This window comes from Lipophrys pholis (assembly GCF_963383615.2).
Source record: "Lipophrys pholis genome assembly, chromosome: 5".
In the NCBI taxonomy this organism is placed as follows: Eukaryota; Metazoa; Chordata; class Actinopteri; order Blenniiformes; family Blenniidae; genus Lipophrys; species Lipophrys pholis.
The window spans coordinates 20,588,249-20,605,492 of NC_137628.1; the positions used below are offsets into that span (position 1 = coordinate 20,588,249).

The 17,244-nt window shown below is 42.0% G+C and overlaps 1 protein-coding gene across 1 annotated transcript in view; it reads right to left on the reverse strand.

Annotated features, from left to right (window-relative positions):
- doc2g (double C2-like domains, gamma) overlaps positions 1–9,015 on the reverse strand; it is a 36,793-nt gene extending 27,778 nt beyond the window's left edge. Inside the window, exons 1-5 of the mRNA XM_080463284.1 lie at positions 8,748–9,015; positions 6,249–6,654; positions 5,690–5,769; positions 4,999–5,073; positions 758–867 (exon numbers count right to left, since the gene is read on the reverse strand). Coding sequence (XP_080319410.1) covers positions 758–867; positions 4,999–5,073; positions 5,690–5,769; positions 6,249–6,636 — 653 coding nt within the window. The 5' untranslated portion in view covers positions 6,637–6,654; positions 8,748–9,015. The remainder of the gene's footprint in view (positions 1–757; positions 868–4,998; positions 5,074–5,689; positions 5,770–6,248; positions 6,655–8,747) is intronic.
- Positions 9,016–17,244: the final 8,229 nt, after the last annotated feature.

Consider the following 17,244-nt stretch of genomic DNA (forward strand, 5'->3'; position numbering starts at 1 on the left):
GTCTCTTTCCTCTGATGTTTGTGTGGCACACATATATGTAATGGGGGGGTGGGGGGTGGGGGGGGGGGTTAATGTTATTTCTGACTGTGTGCCAGTGTGTTTGGAAAAAGATCAAGGACGTGTGGAGTTAGCGTGTGTGTGTATGCGTACAGAGGCGGGGCCACACATATTCTTTCTTGCCAGTGATTGCCCTTGACATACACACACGGGCAGAAGCACACACCTGACCGCCTGCATTTGTGTATGAGGTGTAGACGAGATTTGTGTGTGCGCCCCTGCGCCTACGTCTGTGTCGTATTTCCTGAGGACAAACAATACCATCCGATCTTATTATGTTTAGGCTGAGTTAACTGACACTGATTGGGCGTTCACAAACAAAACACACACAGAAGTCTGTCTCTGCATCAACTTAAACATGCAGGATGACATGAGTGCGTCAGTTTTTGGGCCAAGATGGCTACGTTTGACCTGAATTGCTCCGCATTGAGGAAAGGAGGGGGGCGGAGACTCGCATCACAGCCAACACCTGAGCAGCAACTGCAGCGACAGCAAGTAGAACAGTTAGCTGGTTGCCCGGTCGCAATAATGAATTACAGGAACTGAAGAAGCCCACTGGGATCCATAGGCCACAACTGGCAGCTCATTGGAGGGTTGAAAGTATTAGTTCTTCATTTGCTGCGTGTGATAATAGTCACCTGGCCGTCTGGGGAGGAGCACTAGTGTATAGTCAGGGGGAAAGCCAGAGCTGAGCGCCTACCTGAGCGTTTTGGTGGTCATGTCAGCCGCAGTGATGCCATGATAGATCAGTGTTTCATTCCACACAGGATTCAGAGTATTCTTCAGGGTTTTTGTGCGTAGCTTGTTTGCCTGCAGGGGAGAAGGGAAAGACGTATGAATAGAAAGCCGTGGGAAAGGAAGTGATCCAAAGAAGAAAAGAGGTGCAAGGGATGCTTAAAAGACGAGGCAGCGGTTTTGTCTGATCAAAATCAGCAAAAGAGAATAAAAGATCATGAAAGTGGAAGAAAATCAAGTGATGAGAGATCAAGAAAAAAGAAAGAGAGAGAGAAAGAGTGGGGAAAACATCATTTATCTTTGTCCCTCAGGAATTTGCAGACATCTGCTGCCTACTTTATGGAAGGGAGTGAGAGGACGAAAGGTTTTCCCCTCTTCGCACCTGTTTGTCTGTGTCTTTCTCTGCTTCTCTGCACAGTGAGATGATGCTTCAGCAGCAGCTAGACCTCTATAACAAGCACAGTCTTTCAAGCACATGAAAACACAGCATCCAATTAGACCGCACAACGCAATCAACATGAAAAATTAAAATGCGTTCCAGGAGAAGAAATGCCCACAAGCCCCTAATGGCTTCACCATCACCATCCATAAATAAAGTTTGCTCCCACTTGATGCCTCATTTCCCACATTTGCCTTGAGGGTGTATTCGTTTCTTTTTAAGTTTTCATTTCTGATTATATTATTGGTGATGTTTATACACGACTGAAAGTGGGACTGGATCCAAGTAAAATTTTACTGACTCTTGAGACATAATGTCTGTACATAGAGTCAATCCTCTGGCTCATAAGCTGAAGTTCTACAAACATTTCTCTCACTACAGAGTCTCAAAGAGACAAAGGCAGAACTAATCTTCTGTTCTGAGCTGCAGGAGTGAATCACTGGAGAAAAACATTTACTTATGGGCTCTAAATGCACTTTTAACTGCTTACTTCAGTTTCATTTTCCATTAGCTTCTTGGTATTTTACATGTAAAGAGTACAGGATGAGATGTCTATATCTATATATCCTGGAATAATGCAAGCAATGGAAAAATTTGGTTAATACAATGTCTTACTAAAACATATCAGAAAATTTGCATCAATATGTAATTAGTATAAACCTTTGTAACCAAGGTCTTACATATACTGTAGGTCATTCCTTTATGTGATAAAGGAAAGGAAATATATTGCCATCCCGACACACCAGCAATTGCACACTGCAATCTCCCATAAAAATGAGCCATACCGTTTCAGTGCGTGACACAGGAACCATAGTTTATGTTATGTCAACCAACATCGACTGCTGCCATAAATAATTCCCCTAAAATAAAATACGAGATGTTCAGCATCTTTAAATAGTCTCTGACGAATGCAACATCTGCCCGTGCTTTCGAATGTTTGCTACATCATTAAGCCTTCTGAATTAGTTGTTTGTGCATATATGCAATTCATTCATATCAAAGGTAAAAAAACAAACAAACAAACATTTAGAACATTCATGGAGAGGACGAGCATAAGGGATCCCCCCATGGCTTTTAACTGAGCTGACAGCAGTCAAGGTGAGTACAAACCTACGTATCTACCTCCACTCCTGATGCATACATGGTAAAGTGTTAAAAGAAAAACATCCCATTATAGAAGACTGACCTGTTAGTCTTGGATAATGAGTTGTTTAGTAAGCTGTTCTGCTTACTAATACATTTTACTTTCATCACAGGGGTGGCTGTGGCTCAATTGATGGAGCAGGTCCTCTTACAATCCTAAAGTTGAAGGTCCAACCTGATATCACTCGTGTGTTGGGCAAAACACCGAAGCCCAAAATATCTTTAATAGGATCCAGTGTTTGCATGGCCGTCGTTACCATTGCCATGCACTTTGGGACTATACCACAGCATCTTTTCTATTAAATGATCTCACATTGTCACTTTTCTTCAGGTTTTGAATGCAGGGTTTTGTAAATTATGTTGTTTCTAAAGGCTACTAGAGTAAAGGATGGGCAGCCTAGTGTGTCAATGAGCTGCTGCTTATTTCCAAACCTTTAAGCTCAAGCCTCAACTATTTTTCTTTAACTTTCTCTGCTGTCAGGCTCCTGCTACAGTGCCTCGGGGCCTGAACCCTCTCTGCCATCGTCTGTCTCTGGTTCTTCTGCCTCTCTTCTTTCTCCCTCTCCTCTCCTCCCATCCCAGTCCTTTTTTTAAATTCCTTTTCTTCCTCAAGAAACTTGTGGCTTATCAACAAGAGTCAGCCCTCTAGAGCACGGCCCATCAAGGGAGCTCCTGTTTTCACTTGATGTCATTTGTTTGATTCTCTAATGTGCAGCGGGAGCCGTGAAGCAGCGCAGTCACGAGTCGCGTTGCACAGCTGCATGTGTGCCGGTGCAGTGCCTCAGAACAACTACATCTCAAGCAATCATTACTCCTTTTTAACTCAATGAGCTTAGTTTTGTGAAAACAAATTTTGAGCTTCTGCTCCGTCCACAAACGTTCAAAAACACCAGTCCCCCACTGCTGCCCTCTGTTACTCCCTCCTTTCATTTCCCTCCTTTTATAGCACTGCTTTTGATTCCGTTTCTAAATGTTTTATCTCTACAGCTTTCCATCTGTCCACCGCACTCTTCCTCCTTTCTCTCCATCTGTCTGCATGAATCCTTTTACTTATTTCACACTCCCTCTTACTCGTTCTGGACTTCCCATAGCTGTGAGAACAGAGGCTGACCGGGAGTGAATTTACTATGCACCTCGGTTAGGAACGAGCAGATGAAAATACCAATGACCACCACAGTGGCAGCAAGAAGAGCTGTGTCTGTGTATGTCTGTGTGTGAAGAAGAGAGGGAGAGAGAGAGAGGCAGTTATCAAGAGGAAGGGAGGGAGGGAGGGAGATCCTCTGTGGTGCTGTGACTAAATCCTTAGCATGTGTCTGCATATAGACAAGGTCATGTGCTGTATGCGATGCAGTGTGTGTTTGACATCACAAGACGGCCAGCTTGACCGTATTATGGTAGAGAGCATGTGCTTGTGCGTGTTAGACAGGGTGTGTGTGTGTGGGGGGGGGGGTGAACATGTGTGGGACAGAGGAGCCAGGGACTCCGGTCTTCAGTGTTCTTGAGACCTTCAATCCGGATTACTCATCACTGACTCTGAATGTGGACCAGGGCTGCTGTGCGTCAGCCCTGTTCACTTACTCACGTGCGCACTCCCACTTTTTAACCCCCCCACCCCCACCCCACCACCACCACCTAACCCCACCCCACCACTCCTCTGTCTGGTACGCACAGCCACACATGCATACGTCACCACATCCTATACCACCCCTTCCTCACCCCCCCATCAACACTTGCCTGTTGACGTGAGCCGTGTAACAATCCTCCCTGTTTCCATGACAACCACCTGCTGCTGTCCTCCCCTCATCTGTCTCTCCCTCCCCTCCCTTTCTCCACTCCCTCCCCATCCTCCCCCTTTTTCCTCCCTCTCAGTTGTCTCCCTTTTCGCTACACACTGTTGGTATTTCAAGGTCAAAGAGGGTCACAAGCAGATAGTGAGATAGAGACAGAGATAGGGGTGGCAAGTGGGGAAAAGAGAGTGATAACATTGGGAGAGAAGACGTTCAGATGAAGCCAGAAGGACAAAAAAAAAAAAGGCCCAGACATTGTTATTGTTAGCACTTGGACCTCAGACATTTGCCTCGTTCAACTTGTCTCACCTCCGCGCCCCACCGTGCACTTGTCATAACCTCATTTTTGTGTCAACCTCCAGCCAAAATGGCCGACAACAGGTTGCATTATGCCGCAGCTCAGGGGTTGCTGTTATGGTGCCCCTTATCTTTCCTGGCGCTTGAACTGAAAACAAGACAAGAGCGGTGCAGCAGACTAGAACATGTTTGCGCTCGATAAAGCGGAGCACGGGACGGGCCACATTAAACACTAACAAACTGAAATGTTTCCTGCTCACCCCGCTTGAAACGACACATGAAATTAGCCTGCTGTCATTTAACACTTTTTTGTTTTTTTGTGTTGTGACCTCTACAAGAATTTTATGTACAAAAAAATGATTGACTGCTTCACAAAGTTAATATGAAGTTCCCTATTTTAAACTTTTGAATGAATTGTCTTATTTCACAACATTTCACTGTGGTATGTACAAAATTAATGAAGGTATGTCAGCGTCTGGGACGGTCCAGTGAGGTAGCAAGTTACACTAATTGCCACTGAGGTGAGGTTGAGGCTTTGACCTTGCTTGCTCCAGGGAGAAGATGAAGCTTGACGTATGGATCGGCCAGTCCATTGGAGTCCATGGCTTTCAGTCCCTATGGATGCAAGCACACACATACATGAGCACACACACACACAGACACACACACACACACACATGTAAGGTCAAAGGTGACGTCATCATGCCCTCAAACAATTCACACAACTGACAGGGTCAGAGAAAGACAGCGACAGACCTCTTCTACTGTAGTTACATCTAAATTGTGCTCCTGGGTGTTATTTTCTATGCCAGTGTTTCCTACCCTCCTCGACTTCTTTGTGTTGTCCTCAAGGGAACTGTTCTGCCAGATTTACATAATTAACATCATGTGACAGTATGCGATATGTAATGCACGACTTGTGTCCTTGTGTGATAGCCGGATCATAATGTGTCTGTGAATGCAGCCTTGCAAGATTATCAACAGTTCTTTCAGGGACAAATTTGTCGTCAAATAACACGCTGCCAAAAAAAGTGTAGTAGACCAGCTTTACTAAAAGTGTTTGAAAGACGCCACTCGGACATCTTGTGCGAAACATAAAATCTTGACACAACTATTGTTTTCACAAGGGCGGGGGGGGGGGGGTGTCCTTCATAGGGGTTTATGCAACAAAATACGCATTTGGCAGTGAGACAGTCTGTTTAAATGGAGACAACATTAAAGTTGCATGTACCTTTGCCTTGTGAATAGTACAATGAAGACAGTTGTTATCTTGATCAAAGAGGAGAGTGAACTCCAGCGTTCCCAGGTAAGCTAAAAAAAAACACACAAACACACACACCACAGTAGTTACTGGCGGTAAAATGCACAGCAACACTAAGTGACACACAAACACTCAAAAGCTCTGAGTCATATTTGCAGCAGATGGCCTCTTAAAAGCATGATGCTGTCTAATATGAATTTATCTGTCTTGTTTGATTACTGTTTGGGAATGAGCAGAACCTAGAGTTCCACTATTGCAGTGCCGTGTAATAAATCATCACAGCAGCAGTCACATAAAGCGGAAGTGACAAACACTCGGGAAAATGCTTGGATCCACAATACAAGCATTTTCTGGTAAAAAAAGAAAAAAGAAAAAGTGCAGAGACTCAAATTGAGCAAACAAGAAGTCATATTGAAAATGTTCTCAATGCAGGCACATCTTTTCTCGGTCTGCCCAGAGTTTGAGACTTGCCACAAGTTTGAGCATTAACTCGAACTCTTCCACCTTAAACCCTGTCCTCAAAACTCACTGTCATCATCATCAGAGTCAACCACCTCCTCCCTGTCTCCCTCATTCTCCCCTCTTCTTTCCCCATCCTTGTATCCTCCGCCCGTTTCCCCGTTGAACGTCTCCTCCTTCAGGATCTTCTTCTCCCTGGGAGGTGGTGGCGTGCAGGGGTAGTCATGGAATCGAGGAAAGAAGTCTGAGATCTGTGGGATGGGGAGGATGGGCCCCGGGCACACGTTAATGGCAAAGTGCTCCTGCATAGAGATCTTGACAGGCGAGGGCGGGGGCAGAGTAGTGGAGTGGGGCGTCGCCGAGGGGGAGGAGGCAGACGAGGAAGGAGTGGAGGTGGATGAAGGGGGGATGGCCAGGTGGGAGGTGGAGGGCGGTGGGGGAGGCTTGGAGACACTCATGTGGACTGTCAGATGGGGCTGTGGGATGAGAGAACGACATGAGTGCCGTGAGAACAAAGACGGGGAGCAAAGAAACACACAGTCATATCACCAGCTTCCTGTGAGTCTCCACTTTCTGTGAGTTTATGCAGCTGTAGAAGCAGGGGACAATACTTTTCAAGGAGAGAGAGAACCCTGGGAGTAGGGAAAAATGCATAGCACTTCTGAAACAATCTGGAAGACATGAAAATATGTCTCTGTTTTCACTGATGCAATCTTCACTTGTCCGAACCAAAATAGACTTTGCCAGAACCTTTGGCACTTCAAGCGTGACTCACACATTGTGTCAGCGCACCAAGTCTGTGCTCTGAATGAATATTCAAACGTGGTGCTAAAAAGTATGAACAAGTGATGTCGCTTGTGTATCTGCACTTCACTCTAATCCGTCTCTTATCGCACTCCCTCACTCCTCTCTCTTCTTTCATCTGCAGGTCCCTTGAGCAATATTTACATAATACTATTTGAAGCCTTTCTCAGTCCCTAGCATATTTGTCACTAAATGAAGTGTAGCAATCGTTACCAAACTCTGTCTTCGTTAAGCCCAATGATATAATTTCCTATTTTCCTCACAGTGACTAAGACAGACCACAGATGTCCTCCTCTGTTGTGCTCCCACTGTGCTGCAAGTGCCTGGAAGTAGTTTGATTTTAATGGTGCGAGAAGGAAACTTCAAGCAAAAATGTGGCGCTCCTCCCTTTTGTTTTTTATGGCACCGTCCCAGATTAAACTATAACAGATATAAATAACGAGTTAAGAATTAAACCGATTTGGTCATTTACTAAAATAAACTGATTGTAGAAAAAGGGACATCATGACAAAGCAGCTTGGTAACTTTCTAACTCATCACCACAGCTCATGTTGCAACAACAGGGTACTGGCTTCATGCAGCACTGTGATTTCTTTTCTGTATTCATAAAAGTTTGGACTCGAGCTCCTTACCTGTATTCATTTTAAATTGACTCATTAATAAAAAATAATATTGTGCATTACTCACATCTCAATCCAGCAGCAGTAGACTGCTTAATTTGTCTGTCAGTTGCTTTCATTTAGAGCAAAATTATGCAGAGAAAATCTGCAGGTTCCAAAACAACTGTTCAAATCATTAAGTTTTTAAATGACATGATGATTCATACTTCGCCTAAAAAGTGATTTAAACCCTCAGTTCATCATGAAAACGGTAACTTATTATTAATAGGCATACAGATAAATAGATTTATTGTTTAATCTTTGGTTATATGAGAGTTATCTATAATATTCTCATCTAGCATGATCCATTTTTGCAGATATCCGCTTCTGTAGATGTGCATGAATGATCTTCAATCCCTAAATACATAGTTCCCATGAGGTTAGTCTTTAAATTGAAGATGTTTCAATGATATATATAAGCACCAAAAAACAGCAACACATCAGAACATATAAGTGCTGAAAACCATGCTGGTGCTTCACTTGCTTCTTCTCAGTATTCCTATTACTCATCTCTAATGCATAGAAAAAAGTCTTCACACGTCCTCATACGTACATTCGTATGCACTGGGGTAATCTTTTAATGCGCTTCCATCCATATTAACATAGAATATGTCTTAACTCCAAGTAAAGTCTTCCTCTACATTTCCCAGAGCACACCCCAATCATCCTTACCATACTGTTATAGTAGAGCTGCTCTCTCAATCACACAACACATACACACACAAGCACACACACGCACACATACATGCACACGCACATGCACACGTGTTAAGCCTCAAACATAGATGAAGATACCGAACTGCTGGTTCCCATCATCGATACCTACTCTCACTCAGTGGCTCATTTCACTCTTATGTAAGAACCAAATTGACTGCCCCGGTTTCCACGTACCAACGATCACTTTCAGCATGTTGCTGACAAACTCATCCACTCGCACTCTTTTCATGTACCGGGACACCATCATGCAAGAACATGTGCATGCACCCATGCCCCCATGCACACATGCACACATACACACAGACACACAGACACACACACACACACACACACACACTTACAAGCAGTCTCACTCACATGCATAAATATAGCCATCCACAAAAACGTACCCAGGGACAGTCTTCATCTGTGCCAGCACTCCATCTTGCCTGCTCTCACATCCTCTGTCTCTCACACACTGTGGAGCATGCAGACCAGCTTTGAGTCAATATATCCCTCTATACTCTCTCTCTCCCTCTCTCGCTCTCTCTCTCTCTCTCTGGCTCTCTCTCTCTGGCTCTCTCTCTCGGCTCTCTCACGTCCCTCTCGCTCTCTATTTCTCTCCCTCTCTGTTCATGGTTCGCCCTCCTCTTCTCTCCTCTCCTCCATCCCTCCCTCTTTCCCTTCCCTTTTAGTTGTGACGTATCCAGTTAAAATCCCCATAAGTCGTTTTCAGACTGTGCATATGTAGTAGCGCCACTGAGTTTCTCAGCAGTGGGGAGATTTAAGGGAACCCAGACAAAAAAAAAAAAAAGGGTAGTGGTAGGGGTTTTGAGTGTCTGGGGGGCAGTGAAAAGCGAGACAGGGAGAGAGAGAGAGAGAGAGAGAGAGAGAGAGAGAGAGAGAGAGAGAGAGAGAGAGAGAGAGAGAGAGAGAGAAAGTGATAGAGAGAGAGAGAGAGAGAGAGAGAGAGAGAGAGAGAGAGAGTGACAGATGGACAAGCAGAGCAAGACAGAGAGACAGATGAGGAGACAAACCAACATTGTAGAGACAAACACAAGGCGACACCAGTAAAGACAAATGCACACTGAAAAGGGACGTATACCCAGTGCTTTGGGAGGAAATGAGATGTGGAAACACAAAAATCCACACAATAGGAAATATTGCTCTGGGACGTTAAAAAAAAAGAAGAAGAAAGAAAGCACCAGCTGAAGGACAGAAAAAGGAAATTAAATTCAACATGTTGACTGAGCTGAACAGAGCACGCTGCCAGCCATTAAATCACACTGCCAGATTACTTTGTGTTGGCTATTACTACGGCCAATATCAGGCGAGCATATGCGTGTGTCTGCAAGTGTGCATGTGTGGTTGGATTTGTCCGCATGCATCCAACTGTAGCAGCCCTCGCAGAAACGTCTGCCACCTGCCACAGTCATAAAATGAATCAAATACAACAGCAGTTGTTACATGTCAGCACTGCAAATCACTGCCGTATAAAGAAAATGAGGAGATGAAATAGGGTTGAGCCTGAATTGACTGTCTGGGTTTGTTTCTTGTTGGAATTAACAATTTATTTTTTGTCTTACTGTTTCATGACCTTTCCTTGTCACATTTAAATAAGACTGGCTTAATGAGCGTGAGGGACGGCCACTGCTTATACACTTGATCAAGTTATATCCATTATTTCATTGCTGACAGTACGTTTATAAATCAATTTGGGATTCAGCTTCTTTTCACTTTTATAACAGATTATTTATAAGAGGTTTACAGGGGATCTCGACTTTTTCACTCGTCTTATTAATTCCAAACACAACCTACACTGCAGGGTTTTACGGTGAAAATATCCTAATCCGTAAACAACTTTTAAGCAACATACAAACATTTTTTTTTTTTAATTGTCAGGGAGAGTGTCAGACTCTAACAGCAAAGAAAAAAAAAACAATTTTGGTAACAGGGTCACACAGTGATGTAGTGTTAGTGCTCCGGTATCACAGTGAGAAAAATCCCAGTTCGAGTCTGGCGAGGGGCTTTTATGAGTGGAGATTCAGACTACATATACTATGTGTGTGTGTGTGTGTGTGTGTGTGTGTGTGTGTGTGTGTGTGTGTGTGTGTGTGTGTGTGTGTGTGTGTGTGTGTTTTTCTCCAGGTACTGTGTTTCGATTCAACAGTCCAAAAGCATGCCTTTGTGGTTGTCTGGTCACTTTACATTGCCTGACGGTGCTCTGTGTTTGCTTCAGTGAGCCGTTCAAGGTGTACTCAGACTTTGCAGAGAGTTTGCTGAGGTCGACCCTCGGGTCCCCCTATCCTGAGATTGATGGATTAAAATATCAAAACATTTCTAATGGAGATCACAAGAAAGAAATATAACCGAGCAAGTAATTCATATGTACCTTTAGTCCGATTAAGCCACACACTTCCTTTGACAAAAGCATATAACAGATACAGACTGGGAAAAAAAAGACTTAATTATCTGAGGAAGTCACTCATCAAGTAGACTGGCCGACGTTAAAGATGGACAACGCATCGCTGCTTCCTCAGGGAAACTAAGACATGCGTAATACTTGTAGTCTTCGGCTGAGGATGATCATCTGGTCTTCTGTGGTGTTGGGGTTTAATGTCAAGTAGTGTTGGCTATTCATCCCACCAAGCACCCTGTATGCTTAGTGTTGAGATCAAATATAATAATACTCAGTTATTATTTTAGTTCTTTCAGTTCCTCAGGGAACAACCTTTCTTAAGAAGGGAAAATGAAGAACAGTGAATTTATCAGTTTAATCAGTTTTACAAAAATAATCTAAACTACTGATTTTGAACAATAAATATTAATTAAACTAATACTTATGACCAGAAAGGTTGAAGGATTTCGAGTTCTGCAAGGAAGAGGTTGGCATTAAGAATCAACACTTAAAGCTTAAAGAAAGTGGCTTACCTCATTGAAAATGCATTCCTAAAAGAAATACACACTCTCAAAAATTGGAAGAACAATACACAAGAATGTTACATAATAGCTTCCGTATGACTGACTGACCGCTCACCGCGGACCTCCAGTGTGTCCACAACGGAGGAAATATCTAATCTAATCAATTGGTCCTTGGATAATGACAAATTATCCCTGAAAATCTCATGCAATTCGGGTCAGTAGTTTTTCTGAATAGTTGGTCAAATCCATACACCCAATAAATAAATAAATATATAAATATATAAATAAACAAATACAGGCGGCCAGAAACATGACCTTTTCCCCAAACATTCCTTGGCGAATGTAATAATAATAACTGAACACACAAACACACAAAATACATCAGATTAAGAGTTGCAATCAAGCAAATCGTTGCTTTACTTGCCCATGTTTGTTGTTAAATTGTGCTCATGTGTGCCCAAGAAACGGGGAAGAAATCCTTGGTGTGCAGCAGCTGAGATCAGTGATCTGGGCTAGAAAGGAGGTTTTAAATGTTTAGTGCAATCGTGTCTGTACTGTCTCCTGCTGCAGGATGGAAGAATCCTGGTCGCTTCTGGTTCTGCACGTTGGGTCCATGTCTCCTCCAGTCCTGGCTGGCCAGAGCTCCATGCAGAGAGCTGGAGTCAGAAGCAGGAATCCCGGATGAAGTGTCCTGGAAAGAGTTCGGTAAAGGAGAGTCATCGAATCTGTGATCAGCAGGTTTTTTTGACCAGTCATTTGATGTTGCAGATTGATCAGGTTCCACATGTGGTTACATCTCCAGTTGCACATCTGTACATCATCCGAGTCCACTGCATCACACAGCTGATCACTTTGTTTCATATCATCAAATAACTAACGGAAACAACAATGCTTGAACGTTTCAACTTGACGGACGCGCGCGCACACGCACACAAACACGCACACACCCACACACACTTTTAGCATCTCACTCAGTGTTAGCCCATCTAAACTCAAGCCCTAGTGACCTTGGACATAAAGAGGTTATAAAGTATGGATGCACATGCCTGGGTCACTGATATGAGGGTGTCAGCATTAAGGCTATACTGCAACCAGCCACCAGATGGGATATCATGGTAACATTACTTTTGATTGACTGATGAAGGCATGTGAGCACATTTTACTGTGTGTGTTCATCCTAGAAATCCTAGAAATTACAACCAAAGTAATGTGATGAATGGAAGGTTGTTATGGATTTGTAAGGCCATGAAGTGCATGCAGTGAAGGAGACTGGGGTCATTGGATGAGGAGACAAATTGTCTCTCTATGGTAAAGCATTGTTTATGTCCTTTTTGACAATATTGAGTTAATCATAAAACTGTAACTACTATATACCATGATGAAATAGATTCTTATTTTAAATCCAAACTTCAATTTCAATTTCTTACCGGAAGTCCAGTAAGAAAGTCCAAATTCAAACTGTATTTGTCAGCATATGTGACATTACAGAACTCTTCGAATACCCAAATTCATTCAAATGCAAATTCGGAATTAACAAATCTGCAAAATTTCCGGATAATCAAATCAAACAATTGTAAATCTTTTCTGAGATCTGCAACATTGGTGCTGATGATGTTCTTCCATTGTGGTAGGGAGATGAATTATATGTGTGCAAGGTGATTTTCCATGGTTTATAAGGAGCAGATGATCAACAAGCCTAATCTAATAAATTAATGGCCAGCCACGGGGAGAACGGGAGCAGATATATGTGGATGCATGTGCTCATCCATTTGTAAACACTTAAATTTACTTGGGCATGTCATTAGTATCAGGATTACCTCATCAATATTGCGTTAACAGGCCATTACGCTGTCTATTCATTAATTCACGAACATGTGAACTAAATGAGTTGAAATGAGATAAATGAATAGTCAGCCTACCGATGCCAAACTATTTACCTATAAATAGGCACTTTAGACACGGACCACATTCACATTGATGAAGAAGAGCTCCTGAAGCACACATCTGCCTGAGTTGTGGTCACAAGGACAAAAAGATGAGAGTCCTCTTCGGTCCTCATGCTGTTGGTTTCTGCTGAGAGGCTCATCCACACATTTTCCATAACTCTTTTGTCCAGGCTGGGGTAAGAGAAACTAGTCCATCCCAGCTGACATTGGGCAAAAGGCAAAGCTGATCAGCCTCTTTGATAAAAGATACCGGCCCACATGTAGTACAGGAGCATTAACTCCTCCCACAGCAACAGCAGTTATCAGACAGCCGCAGAGTGCTCGCAGCTGACCTGCTGACCTCCAAAACTCTCAGACACCCTCCATGTGGCTGGGCCCCCGAGAGACACACTGCAATTCTCCATGAGGGCTCTTACAGCGCGATCAGGTCACGGATGATTTACGGCGAATTCCAGCTCTCTAATGTACATTTGCAGGGTTTGTTGAACAAAAACAGTAAATAAAATGTTTTCTCAATAAAAAACAGGTGGTTGGTGGCTGTGGTTGTGGTCCTTGCTGTTTCTTCCTGAGAATTTACTGGTAGGATCTTTTTTTTAGCATAAACCCAGTCTGAATATCGACAGTCTCGTTTTAGAGTGTTTCCAGGAGATGTCAGATCTTATTGAAAAGGAAAAAAACAATGAAAGAGATAGAGAATTTACTCACAACACAATTTACCTTTTTCTATTCCACCATGTCATACATTATCCTTCTATCTTCTGTACCCTTCATGCATATTGAGGTTGAGGAGCGCTGGAGCCGATACAAGGCACCTTTGACAGTCACACATTTATATTCAAACTTAATGGCTATTTTCCCTGGAATGCATGTTTTTGGACTGGGAGAAAACTTGGGTACCCAGAGAAGACCCATACATACACAGGGCGACATGGAAACTATATACAACAAGGCCTCTCCACCACTGTGGAGCTCCAATTCAGGTTTTCTGTAGAGCTTCATATTGAACATGCAGTTGTTAGAATTCCTGGTTTTTCTCAACATTTTTGTAAATAGAATGTTTAGTTTTACTAAAGCAGACAAAAATAAGAGTTTTGGTTTTAGTGTGTGATCAAAGTACATCACTCGTGTGTTCGTGGTGTTCAGGAGGAGAGTTGAATCCCCAGAGGCACATGTGGATTTGTTCATTTCTGCTCAGCCAAGGATGGCATTGGAGGGTGGCAGTGACGCACCAGAAAACTGTGTGCAGCTGACTGTCCTCAAACATACGAGATGGAGAAACTACTTTGCTTAAGAAGAAGGTGTTTGCTGGTACGGTGGGTTTTTCTGTACTATACTTTCCTGGGCACTGAAACAAATTAAAATCAAGACAAAAACAAAATCAAGGTTGTGGAAAGTCTAGCAAGAAACACTTTGAGATGTGAGCTGTATGGTTTGTGGCTTTGTGGAGCTATTTGCTTCCTGTTCTCCTGTTGTCCAGAACTGGAAGCAAATAGCCTAACTTAACTCTATACACGGTTTTGCATGCAAATAACACAGCCATAGTACCTTTGCTATGCTTTTGTGCGTTCAAGCAACTGTTTCAACTCTTCAAAAGGTTTATCTCAGCCAAAATATTTCGTATATCTAAAGTTTTAATTAGCCATTGTGAGACTCTTCACCGACACAGGCCCAAACTTGAAATCTGCACAAATTCAAATTTGGAATTTATAAAAAAAAAATACCCTCTGGGATTTCACATCCTATTTTTAAAGAGGATCCTATAATAAAAAAAAAATTAAGTATAAGACACAGTACTCTGGTTGCAGTCCAGTGCCCAGCTCTGACAAGAACTACCAAGAAATAATAATATTTCCATATTGGCGACTCTTTTTATTCCTCCCAATATAAAACAAAATATCATTTAAATTTATCTTTTTATAAACATTCAAAGCTCTTAATGACCAGTCTCCACCATGTCTTAAAGGCCAAATGACATATTATCCAAGCGAAACAATTTGCTCTATGTATGCAATCATATTGGTGGTTCCTAGTTTTCAAAAGACAAAGCAGAGGTATAATTTCAGCTTTTATGTAACTCGCTCCCTCATTCAGGTCAGGAGACTGACACATTTTCAAATTTTCTTATTTTACACGGCTTGTTAGGGTTCGATATATAACAATGACCCAAAATGTAACAACGACCCGAATTGTTATAAAATATAATGTAAAAAAACCTTAAATGTAACAACTGGTCAATAATATAACAGGACGCTAAGCCCAAAACTTTTAATATTACATTATGGGGAAGGCAAAATATTTTCCCCCTAATACAATAATAATTTATTACATCATAAAGTGAGTCAATGATTTATGGTTTGGACTTGATCTTAAACTGCTTCAATTTGAATAACATTGAAAGAATGAGTTCTAAAAGTCTGGGCTATTTGTTCATACGTCTATATCTATATACAGTATATGGTATTCATGTATGATTGCTGATGCCCAAGTTATTTATAGTCTTCTGTAATCTATTTCTCCAATCATCAGTACAAAATAATGTATAAGCATTAAACATTTTAAGATCACATTTAATTCTTGTGAAATCTTGTTACATTATTGTTATTACATTATGCATAAAAAAAATTTTTTAATTACATTTTGAGATATCACAGTTATTACACTTCTGGTTTTATTACATTATATTCTATAATAATTAGGGTCATTACATTTTGGATCATTGTGACATATCAGGATATTGGATCATTCTTTTAATTATGCTGCTGTAGGTTTAGATTACATGGAGATATAATTTAGGGCATTGACTTCTCTATTTACTTTCTAGGTATTCACATGCCAGGATTGTATATAAATAGTTAAAATGAATAACTTCAGGTCTTTCCTGTAATGCGGTCTTCTCTCTGGCCTCTCTTTGTACCCTCCTGTAGGTATATGAATCTGATTACAGAGCCAGAAGTTCCTAATCTGTAGTCCCTGTTCCCATCGACCTGCCACTACAATCACAGTCTGTTGTCTGCTCTCCTCTTCTCTATCTCGACTATCCACCAGGACGAGGGAGACGGTGGCCTGACGGAGGTTTTTTTTCTGATTAAAAGGGAATTTTCCTCTCTACTCTCCCCTGTACTTGCCCATCTGGAATTCAGTCATATATAGATATATTTTTTTTTTAGAATAATAGATGGTTTTTTTTTACTGAGAATGTTGTATTTGGCCTGATATGAATGAACCTCAATTGAAAAGCTGAACTGAACATGGAACACACAACTCAGATTTCCAGCCAAAACAGTGAAAAAAAAAACAAACGGTAGGCTGATATTTTTCTCTTGTGTTGTGGACCATACAGAGCTATTGTCGTTCTGACTGACAAGGTTATTTCAACTGTGTTTTCTTTGTAGTTAGTGTGGTTTTATGAAAGACAAAAAAAAACTGTCTCGGAAACCCTGGCAACATTTTTGTCACCATTTTGTATTTTTCATCCCACAAAATTCAACTCCAACCATATTTTGATCATACAAATGTGAGGAATGACATCATAAACGCAGATTGACAATGCTATGAGTGAGGTAATAAGTACATCCGATAGTCACGGGCTCACTCGAGGCTGTTTTTCATTCACGGTGTCACGGATTTGTCTGGTTTACCACATCCGGGCCAGTTCTATGGGAGAAAAGCAATCAATTGTGCTTGAAGAATGAGGTCTGGACAATGACGGTGTGGTATCGATCTTTTTCTGGGGTAAACATTGGGTAGCCTGTCAGGTGGATATTTAACACAGTGGCATTGTCCACGAGAAGACAGCAGACAAGAACCGTGAGCTGCATTAGTTTAAAAAAAAGAAAAAAAAAGTGAGATCCAAACAAGCGGAATGAAGTGTGACAATGAATAAGAATGGAGATGAAGAAATTCAAAGAGTTGTTTACTGATTTTGCATTGTTTACGCAGCGAGAAGAAGCCCCCCCCCCCCCCCCCCCCCCCCCACACACACACACACACACACACACAAAAACAAACTTTAATGATAGGAAGAGAAATGTAAAAAAAA